The sequence below is a fragment of the Neolamprologus multifasciatus genome, chromosome 4 (assembly GCF_963576455.1).
Source record: "Neolamprologus multifasciatus chromosome 4, fNeoMul1.2, whole genome shotgun sequence".
Taxonomy (NCBI): Eukaryota; Metazoa; Chordata; class Actinopteri; order Cichliformes; family Cichlidae; genus Neolamprologus; species Neolamprologus multifasciatus.
The window spans coordinates 16328584-16339971 of record NC_140442.1 but is presented as its reverse complement, the minus strand read 5'-3'; the positions used below and the strand labels follow the sequence as shown (position 1 = coordinate 16339971).

General features: G+C 44.1%; 1 protein-coding gene across 4 annotated transcripts; it reads right to left on the bottom strand.

Annotated features, from left to right (window-relative positions):
• Window positions 1-50: 50 nt before the first annotated feature.
• Window positions 51-11352, bottom strand: LOC146520151 (testis-expressed protein 2-like). 4 transcript variants are annotated; one of them, XM_085157272.1, is made up of 12 exons: window positions 9049-11352; window positions 6342-7696; window positions 5144-5344; window positions 4579-4861; window positions 4196-4383; window positions 3418-3618; window positions 2119-2218; window positions 1544-1676; window positions 1311-1448; window positions 986-1195; window positions 742-862; window positions 51-564 (listed from the first exon to the last, which is right to left on the bottom strand). In XM_085157272.1, the coding sequence occupies exons 2-12, from the start codon at window positions 7548-7550 to the stop codon at window positions 418-420; spliced, it is 2931 nt and encodes a 976-aa protein (XP_085013398.1). In that variant the 5' UTR covers window positions 7551-7696; window positions 9049-11352; the 3' UTR covers window positions 51-417. The 4 variants fall into 4 exon arrangements, with proteins under 4 accessions (XP_085013398.1, XP_085013399.1, XP_085013401.1 ...); XM_085157273.1 differs by having other exon boundaries at window positions 6342-10266; window positions 10377-11352; XM_085157275.1 differs by having other exon boundaries at window positions 6342-10266; window positions 10829-11352.
• Between the last annotated feature and the right edge of the window lie 36 nt (window positions 11353-11388).

Sequence of the window (11388 nt, the reverse complement as noted above, 5' to 3'; positions counted from 1 at the left end):
TTTGTGTTTTAACTGCATTTGTGTTTCTAATCAATAAGGAACACATGAGGAAAGTTTTCATCAAATTTTATTCTCTCCAGGATGGACGAATGGATGATAGTTGGCTCAAACAGCATTCCCTTTTAAAAATACATCAATAACCTTTTAATTCTGTGCAGTTAGCAGTTGTCAGCATTATAAAAAACATTTCTCTTGTCAGTAATGAACTTCACAGTAGGGGGCACTGCAGCATCATTCTCACAGTCAGGAGGTCACTGCTGAGCTCAGCGAGGCTTCAGGAGTCATTTGTCCTGCACTGGTAACAGAGAACCCACTCAAGCTGGGACCCAGCTGCAGCAGCCTCTGAATCCATTAGAGATTCAGGATAATAGCTGAACATCAGCAATTTTGCCTCAACATCTGAGGCGTCAGCCGCGCCTACTCTGACAGGTACTCCTGAGACTCCATGGACGATTGCTGGGATGAGGAATGGATTGAGGAATGGTGGGATGCGGGTGGGTTGTCCAGTCCAGATGTCATGAGGGGCAGATAAAGATCATCCATGTTGGGCATGACAAGCACTTTCTGTTCAGAGACAAAGGACAACACAACCATATTTAATTACTAATGCAATCATTAAACGTTATCGTCACAGACGCAGGAAATTTCTGCTCACGCTGATATCAATCTGTCAGAACATAAATGCATGAATTATTAATCGGAATCATCCCGGTGGGCAAATGGAAACACTGATGGACTGACCTGGAACTCACACTGCAGTTTTTTCTCAATCCACTCAGTGACATGAGTGAAGGTGACCTCCCTCTCCCCCAGCATGGGACGCACGTGAAGGTCCAACCTGGGAGGCACCCAAAAACTGTACCTGAAAGAGAGCGGCTATCACCATGGTGTATAATGAGTAAAGAAACAAAACCTGCAGTTTGCATTGAATTTCTTGAATTTCACTAATTAAATTCAGTGAAGTGACAGCCAAGAGAATCAGCACCATATCCTGTCAGTAGGAGGAGGAGGGATGTTGATGGCCAGTGTCCCAGAAAGCTCCAGGACCTCAACGCTCAGCATCAGGGGCATGTTGGAGACCTCAGATATCTTCTTTCTTATGTACTCATTCTCTGTGGCTTTCTGGAAGTATTTGGACTTTGCTATCTTGTCCACGAATCTCAAGATTTTCCTGCTTGTCCTGCCACCTGCGTGCCTGTAAAGGATAAAGACCAAGAACAGTCAATAGGGACTAACTCATAGTGATGAAATGTCATCACCATGCCTTCATATTTCTAGGTGGAAAAATTCTAAATAAGTTTTTAAGTTACCCGTCGGCTGCCATTACAGGACTCTTGTCTCCCACGCATCCGTGTAGCTCAGATGGAGGGACCTCCTCTTCATCAGATGACCCCGCGCTGGATGACTCTTCATCACTATCAGCCAGTATACACAGCTTCATCTTAGAACTGAAAAAAACATAACAGTTCTAGTCATCATATCAACCTGCTCAGGTTAAAAACACATTTCTTCGCAAACACTGAAATGTTAAAGTGGGTCTCACCCCACTTTCTGGGTCTCTGGTACACTGTGAGCCTCATCCTCTCCCTCTTTACCCAGCTTACACAGGTTCATCTTGGTCTCCAGGGTCATCTGAAGGCAGCCGGTGTACACCAACTCTAGCTGTAGCCACAGACCTTGGGGATAAAGGTGTGGAGAAAAAAAGGAAGGGCTTAAAGCTTACAGCAGCTGAATTCTTAATTAGTTCAAAACCCTGAGTTTGGTTTGGTCTCTCTTCTTAATCCGTTTTGGCACAGTGCTGTGCAGAAGGGACATTAGACTGGCGGATGATAGCTTCGGCTAGTTATTGTTGGTCGACGATAGCTCAGGCTAAGAGGATTGCTAATCGCTTCAGCGGGAGACAATGGAAAGCTTTTAGAACGGCCATGACAAACCAAACTCAGTAATGAAACAATTGAGATCTTGGCCTGTACTCACAGCAGGAATGCGACTGAGAAAGAGATCTGGGTATACGCTGTTAAGTAACCAGTAAAGTCTGGCTACTCCTCGCATGCAGTTAAAATGCGTGCATTAGAAAGTACTTGACAAATGAAGCATATGAACACAACCATGGTGTACCTCTGGAGTCCAGCGTAGGTTTAGATGTGCTAAGGATGTGAGGTAGGCAGGTGCCCATGTCCAGATCAGCTAGAGTCAGCTCATTCATGAAGTATGGCAGCTACAATGAGACAAAGGGAGTCTTTTATCAGTCTGATTGGTGCATTCACGTCAGTAACAGAAACCTCTTAAAATATAGTCAGGCAAAAGCACAGCAGAAGTATTACAAGGCTGGCTAATTACCTCCAAGAAATGAGCAGGGGAAACTATACTGTGTGAATATGTGTGTGACTGTGTAAGAGAAAAAAAAAAAAAACAGAAGGTCTGTGTCACAGAGGAGTGCATGCAATGAGCAATGGGATGCTGCAGGAGCATCAGTGCTCCCCTAAGCACTCCCCACCCATTGCCCCGGGAGCCAGAGGGAGTGCATTATCAGCAGACTCACTCACTCTCTCTCTCTCTCTCTCTCTCGCTCCCTCTCACACACACACACACACACACACACACACACACACACACACACACACACACACACACACACACACACACACACACAACCCCATTCAGCTATCTTAGTGAGGACCTTCATTGACAGGTTTCCCTAGCCCCTTCCCCAAACCCTAACCATTAAAAATGAATGCCTAACCCTTACCCTAAACCTAACCATAACCCAATTGTAACTCTGACACTAAAACCACATTTTGAGCCTCAAAAAGGCCTTCAAACTTGTGAGAACCGGTGAGTGTGTCCTCACAAGTGACTGTTGGTTCTCACAAGTATAGTAGAATGCAGATTTTGGTCCTCACAAAGATAGCTAGACAGGAACACACACACACACACACACACACACACAGAAAAGGAGAAATGCAGCGTTTGTGCACTTAATGTCATGTATTTTGACCTCTGACCTGGTGTTCAGGCTGTCCTACAGTTTATTTAGTTTCCATCTCTTTAAGAAGCCACATCATTAGTCACAGTGACACTGCTGATGCTGTGGTATCTGACTAAGCTCAAAAAATAAATAACATTTTCAGCTCCCCTATGCCAACTGCTAACTTTTTGTGATCCATGAAAGGCAGCACAGAATGAGCAACACTCAACCTATGGTTAGTGTATCTGGCAGCTTTGTTTGCTAGTATGATTGGGATGCACTTGTCCCCTTATAGAGCAGTAAACAATAGGCGTGATGCATCACAGCAGTTCTGGTAGCATGCAGGGGCCAAACATGTGATTTTTATGTTTCTCTTTCCTTTAGTTTGCTAAAAAACAAACAAAAAATAAAAACACACCTAACCTACACACATTCTCATATACCATCACCTTGATCTTGCTGAGTTTCTTCTGGATTTTGTGCGCCACCTGATCGGCCCAGTATTTCTCCCAGAGAAAGTCCCAGAAGATTCTTCCCACCAGACAGTTAACCCAGGTGGGCTCACTCTCTGCAGAGCATTCCCCCGGCCCAGTACCTGCATCAGCCTCAGCTCCACCCTGACCTCCAGAACCATGCTCTTTGGCGTCAATCTGCAGGAAATATTTTTTTAAAAATTAGACATATATATTTCCACAAACATTTTCAGGAGTAAAATGGCCAAATAGGACTGAGAAACAAAAAACACATTTGCATTGTCATCTAAAATAAACACCACTCTCATTTTCTGTGGCACCTCCTCTAAACATCTGAACAGACTGTCCCTCTGTGGGGGTTCCAATCCCAAACCACCTTATCCAGCATTAGAAGCACAGACAAGTATGTTCCAGTCACAATGAGTTACTATTTATAGTTTTCCAGCCAGATGATATCTGATATTGCTGAATACAAAAATTTGGTCCAGTCAGCAGGTGTATTTAGCTGAGCCAGCATTCTGGACAAGGCTCATGTGAGCACAGAGAACACTATAAAAGAAAAGCGGATATAAAGCAGCTCTGATCAGTGGGGGTTATTGTGACATGAGTTAAACAGGGCAAAGACACACTGCTATATCTCCCCCCAATGGAAAAAAAACAATTTAAATGGAAAATGAAAAACAGTGATGGGAAGTTTAAAGTTTACATCACTTCGAGAGATGCTTGATAGTCAATCTAAAGCTTGTTCACTGACCTTTTTGCAAGTCGTGGGGCTTCCCTTGTCACTGTGGCAGGGGCTGGGGGTGGGATTGCAACTTTCTGAGCCCATTAGCTGAGTCATGTAGGAGCTGTAGTCCAATAGGGTTCTTGCTTTCATTGCTCCTGGGAAATCAGGCAGCTCCTCTGTGCTTTCTTTAATGGTCTCTCCACTGCTTAGTGTTTCTGTGTGACACATTTGAAAGTAAAGAGTTGGTGAATCTAAAAATACTGCTGAAAGAAGGATCGAATAAGGCAAATTTGGCATTGAGTAACTTGTAGTACATGTATTTTAAATGAAAGAGGTGACTTTTCCAGGCTACATATGGTATCGCAACCAGCTGAATTTCTCCATATCACTCAACCAAGTCGTCTTCTTACCTATGTTTCCTTCATCTCTTACACTGGTCCGGGCTAAGGCTCTAGAGGCTGACACAAAATGCTGGAACCACTCCTCCTTCTCTCTTCCAGTGCGACCAAACAGGTAGAGGGTGATGGGAAACTGCTGGTGGGGATCTGTGTTTTTCTCTGCCCTTTCTTCTTCGGTTTCCTGCCCTTCAACCACGCTTTCCTCCCCTACCTCCCCCTCAGCCAGAGTGATGCAGATTGGGTACTTCCTGTTCCACACCCTCTTACGAGCCAAACCAGGAGGCACCAGAGACACCTGAAGAAGAAGGACAAACTATTCATTTCATTTCTGTTCCATCTGCATTTATACAACATGCTCTGAAAGCACTGCCAGTGAATGTGTATTAACTTTACTCTGTTATCATACAGGGAGAGCTACTTTAGCTTGCCTCAGTGGGCAGGTGAGATAGCGGAGAGGTCCGGTTTATTCGTTTTGGTCATAACTGTTTCAGTGGGCGCAGAGAAATAAGAGCAAGGGGTTCAGGTGGTTCTAATGTCCATCTGAAAGGCAGGCTTGCTTTCTCACAAATGAACTGACCTTACAGTTAGCCAGCTGGTAAGTGCGTGAACGCAGAAACACGGCTTTGTGGGGTGTCTCGTCGAAAGAAGCCCAACGGGCGATGTTGGCACGTGGGTATGCTAGTTGCAGCCGGCTGCTTTCCAGTGTAACATAGACAGAGTGTGTGATGGAGGGGTGGAAAGTCTCAGGGTCATAGCTGTGGGTCTCATTCATCCAGCCCTGAAAGTGAGTAATAAGAACATTTAATCCAAAAGGACAGGATTCAAGCAGAAACCTCTGCAGCCACAAACCACTTTATGTTTTCTTGGTAAAACTAAAGTACATCTACAAATACAAATATTTGTATTTGTATTGAGGCTGCATTTAACCAAGAGTTGACATTTAAGCATTAAATACGGCTAGGGAAGCAAAGATTGTACTGTGGCAAATTAGATCCACAGCAAGTGGTGCAAACTGTGACAAACAGCTCAGCGGGAGGGGAAACATGAGCCAGGGCACAATACAACTCTCACTTAACACCGCAGATGAGTCTAGACTATTGTGTGCTGTTAGTAGGCCCTCTATCCTGATACAATTTGTCTTTTTTAAAATCTTTTTAAAGTATCACTGTTCTAGTCAGACTGACACAGAAGTACTTTGAGAAAGCTATTATCAGACTGCACCTCTCTTTCATGGATAATAATCGGTCCTCAGTGGCTACTTTTAAAACAGCAATTACCTAAAAACGATTCCATTAAGCACCATTCAAAGCACTATCTTTCTTTGATGCTATCTAATGCCCGCTGATCTTTGATATTTTGATCTCTCATCCTGCAAAACAAACATTTGAGCATTTCCATGTAGCCAAATTAGCAAAAGAGGAAACAGAAAAGGAGTGGCTGCAGAGGTTATTTTGCATACAGAGGCAGATCGGAGTGTGCGTAATCACTACAATGGCTCCTTAAACGGCAACATGTTTGTGATGGAAATGCTGTAATAATCTTTATCATATTAATGGTTGCAAATGAACACAAAGCAGAGTAAAAGCAGGTGGAAAGGTATTAAAACAGATTCATTGTGGCGATACAAACTTTGACCTGCACAATTTCATTTAGAGGGAAAACAACAGTCCTCCTGGGTATCTGTCGTCTTGACTGCATACGGATTTAGAGGTAACATTTAGATTAGTCTTCTTCTGTGCTCATGTATAGAGTAATTTTTAAAACTCATTTATTACCTGTAGGTTGTGTAGATTTGCGAGCTCTCCGTCCAGTGGGTTGTCGTTCACGGCACTGAGTTTGCTATGTAAGACCCAGTTCCTTTTGGCGGCTGAGCGCTGTGGGGCAAACATGAACACCAGCACCAAGCCCAGCATAAAGCCACATGCAACCCCCACGGACAGACCTGTCACGTAGGGAGGAAGAGGCAGGACAAAGAAACCATAAGCTAGGAGGCCCACAGGAAAGAGCCAGTAAAGAGGCAAAGATGAACCTGGCACTGTCACTTGACACTGAGGGTAAGTTCTAGGATGTGTCTCTCTGGAGCTGTTCTGACACTCCACCACCTGAATCATATCTCCATAGGTGCAGATTTCCAAATGTTTGTCTCTGCTGAGGGTGTGCCGTTCTGGGGAGATGGAGGATTTTGTTAATGAATCCTTTTGGAGTCGTCTGACGGCAGTGTCACACACCCCTTTGTGCTCACCGTCAGTCCTCCTCCGACACCTGAGGCCTGCTTCGTCGCTGCTTCCATCTCTTCCACCAGTGCTGTGGGAGGCTGGTGATTCTCCTGCACCAGAAGTCCTCCCCTGCTTGGGGCTTCCAGAGCTTTCATCCCCCATAATCTTACTCAGCATGCTCAGTGGGTCCTGCATGGCCTCCGAGAACTTCCGCCGCGTGTCCTCCAGCTCGGCAATAAGCGAACTGCCCCGTGGCTCCGTGGGAGACATGCTGCCCGTGGAGGGAGGTGAAACCCAGGCGTCGTTCTCATCCATTCCTCCTGTTTCAGGTCTGGACTCCAGTATCTTTGGATATGTAAGCTGCTTAAAAGGATGCAAATGTAGCTTGGAGTCAGACTTGGAGAGGTTGACCTCTGGCTCTACACGGCGGGAGATCTCTGTGCTGAGAGACTTGACCAGACTGAGGAGGGGCTTGCTTCTTAAAGAGCTGCTTTCCCTTGGCTCCAGATCCGTGGAGGAAGATTTCACTAGGTTGGTGGTGACAGGCAGGCCTGCTGATGATTCTGATAGATCAGCTAACGAGCCTGGGGAAGAGGGGGAGTGAGGCAGGAAGAGAGGCTGGGAGCGTTGCCCTTGGCTAAGGTCCAGATTGATCCACAAATTGGGTTCAGGCCGGCTCTCCCTGCTTTCTGGTTTGTCTTTGGAAAAGGTCACAGAAGGACCCTCCTCATGGTGGTCCAGACTGAAGATCAGCTTGCTGTCCTCCATGGTGGTTGTTAATGAGGAGCTAAGATGAGGATGTGGTCAAAAAGATGGAGTTGTAGCCCTCCGAGACACGAATGCATGGGAGACTGTAACTGCATGGACAACTGGAAAATCCTTCTCAGGGTGCGTGCAGTCCATTGTGTTGGACCCTGAAAAAAATAGTGAAAATATAGTTTTAAATCAACTGCTCTGACCTGCCCTTTATTTCCTTTCTTTCTTTCCCCTTTCTCTTGTCACTTGTTTTTTCTCTCAGTCCTTTCTGCACCTTCCACCGTCTTTAACTACACCTCTGCAGGCATAAAGGGAACTCGGCTTCACTTTGTGCTGTCAGTTCACATAATGTCTGAGTCTAGTAATGTGGAGAGGGTGGATGAGCGGTTTGTTTTTGGAAAGGAGTTATCAGCACAGAGTGTCAGCTAATCCCAAATTAGATGCAGTGTTTCACTCTATTTGAGACATCAGTAATGCTTTTAAGATGCTCTGAAAGATACACAACACAATAACAGCCTTCTACAATAGAGCTATTTTAAATTTGTTGTGCTTTAAAAGCACAACAATAAAACACTCCTTTCATAAGCTAGAGCTTTAAATGCACAACAATCTTTAACCTCCTAGGACCTGGCGTCCACATATGTGGACATAACATTTTGGGTTATTTAGACTAAAATACTCCATTTTGCTCTACAAGGGCCTAATATCCACTGACGAGGACATTGTACTGCAACTGTTTTATCAACATTTTAAATGAATATCCTCAGATGTGGCTCTTATTTTTCTTAAAAACAAAAATAATGTAAAAAAAAAAATCTGGTAATTCTTTGTTTTTACATTCATCGGGCCCCAATATGCCCAAATATCAAAGAGAAATTAAAAATGCATGTCGTGGAAGAGTTCGGGTCTTAGGAGGTTAAAAACCCTTTAAATCAATCACGAGCATATATCATTGCCAGGCAGACTGTACAGTCTAATTCACTGAGAGTCAACACATCAAACGGCTGTAATCTTCCTGATTAAAGAAGCTTTTGTAACAGAGAACTAAATCACTCAGGGCACAAGTTGCATTTGATGAATCAGTCAGTTTCAAGTGCATTTATCCATAAACTAGCTTACACACACAACACAGTGTGATCTGCAGTATCAGTCAACCTTTATGAGCAATGTAATGTGACCCTGCTCATCTGCATCATAATAAACTGAGAAATGTGGCTATTAGTGAGCAAATACAGTCATGCAAGCAAAATAAGAAGCAAAAATTTGAACAACATGATTAGTAATTGGTTCTGTGTGTTATAAATGATCTTGATGAACCCAATTTTCAGGGCTTGAAAAAGAAACCAGTTAACTTGCTTTGGGTGCCACCAAATCTCTCCGTGTCTCTGCACGACGCTCATACGGCGAGATATTAATTTTAGCACCAAGCTGCTGGGCTGTTTGTCAAATCTAATTAACCAAAAGTGCTGCTCTTTGAGTGCTTAAGCTGCCCTAGACAGTACTGCATTACCCTAATCAATTTCCACTTGCAAGTCAATTTGGATCAGTTCGTGCTGACAGGGGGAGGAAAACCTCCGCTGCTCAGTGGAATATAGAGTCAGCAGGGAGTTGGCAGCTTTCCAGGCAGGACTGTGGATGCAATTTTGCACAAGAGTGAGTGAGGAGGTGTAACCCTCAGAGGACTGGAGACAAAGGTACAGGCAAGCCTAGACCTCGTGTTCTTGGTTTGTCGTTTGGGAGTGGAAAGTGGAGCAGATATTCCTCTGGAAAAAAATATGAAGGATTAGAAGCTAAAATTAGAATCTACACACCAACATTTTTTCTGTCGCAGGAAAGAAATAATGAGCAGAAAAAAAGAACTAAAAACACGGTTCAAAGGAGACAAGCTCATTTTGTAAGAGAAAGTAAAATGCAAAGAAACCGAGACAGCAATAAATCCTTTGTTATAACAGTTTAGTAGCTTGTTAAGAAAATAATAGAGAAATGATAACTGAAAATGCAGTTCTTGGCATTAAAAACACAGTGTGAAGGCTTAACCATGACAAACTATCAGACCTGAAAACTTTCTATAAATGTGTTTTTTTTAAATGTCACAAGCTAAAAGATCTTATACTCATGCACAAGGACACTGATGGAAAAAGTCACACACTGAACTCTAAGAATGCACATGTCGTATTTCATAGGTCTGTAAGTTCAGACTCTATCTTCAGGTTAAGCTTCTGTTTCTTCTGTATTGCACACGTCATTTATACCTGCCCGTACTCTCAGAACACGTTTGGTCAATTCAGCCATCGTCCTATATTCTCTGTAAATATTAACCACATCGTTTAGTTTAAATTTAGGAGCATATTGCCTACTTGTGCGTATTTAGTATTTGCACTATACTTCATGTTGAAGCAAAATGTTTTGTTTTATTTGCACTATGTGTATGCACTGGGGTCTCCGAGATTTGCAGTTCCATCTCTCTGCACACTTGCATACAGCTGAGATGACAAAGTTCACGTTTGACACTGAAAGCGATATCAAATGCTGTGCATTTGATATATTCTTCCAGCATATTCTTCCAATCGGCAGACAGCAACATATGAGTCAGAATGGATTAATGCGGAGAGGGAATAATGATGGCACCAGCAGAGAGTCCCACTTTTTTTCCTGACGTCAACACGGTTTTGAATTCTGCCAAAGTGTCATGTCTCCCCTGCTCTGTCCTCCTCTTGGCCTTTTTATCCTGGATTAAGTGGGGGGAATCGGATAAAGAGGAGACAAAATAATATTTCAAATGTTATTTTTTTCTGAGAAAGATTGAATTCATTAAAATAAAATAGATTGAACTGTTACCTGGGATCATTCGAGGACTGGCCCTAGAGGCTGGCATCAAGCACCTTTCCATGCCATCCCTGTGCTTCTTAATCTTGCCCTCAAACAACCATTTGACCACGGTGACACATTTGGCACTGGGTGGTGTTTGTTTGGGTATCACAGGGTAAGTATGAGTGGACTTGAACTGAAGCAGGTTATTAAGATAATACTTCAGGGGCTTAAAGAGTCTGTTTGAGCACATCCTCCCTCAAAACTTTTTTGTTTTTTAGCTTTTAAACCGTTCCCCGCTGATAAGTAGAGCTATTTCAAAACACACCAAATTCACCAGTGCATAATGAGGACGAGAAAATCAGTGTCTCAAGACAAAATCCTACAACTCTGATTTTTTGGTAGTAAAAGAATCTATTCTATTGCACTGACTGAGAGATTTTTCCTAAACAAAAGAAAAACAGCAATGCGTTAGTACTTACCTAAACGTGCCATGACTGACCATCTGCCCCTCTAATATATCAGTGGCAGAGGTTGGGTGAGGTCCAGAGTAATTTATTGCTCTTCCAGCTCAGGCTGCAGTGATCGGTCTGGATGTGCTGCAGAGTGCGTGCTCTGCACACGGGGATGCACGCCACCCAGCCAACCACCTACCGCAGGGACGTTCACCCAGCTTCACTCACATCACCTTCGCTGGGAAAACCATCCAAACTCCCGAGAACAAATGACTGGTGTTTAAACGCGCAGTTCAGCTTTGAGAGACAAGCAAGCCAGCGGCGGTGCCACGACTTGACATCGCCACTTCCGCCCGCTTCGGGAGGCGTCAGGCCGAAACAGAATAATGTGATTATTGGTGTCCTGGCTGCAGAGTGGACCAAACTGTAATCCAGATTAGATCTCAGAGGCCAACAGTTGGCGGAGTGACTCCTCCTCTCTGCTCTGCCCCACAGCGTGAAAACAGAGCCTGAGCTCAACCCTCCTCTCCGCTCCACACCGCAGTCCCCGCTGTACGCAGACTTATGTAATTGCGCGACCTGGAAAA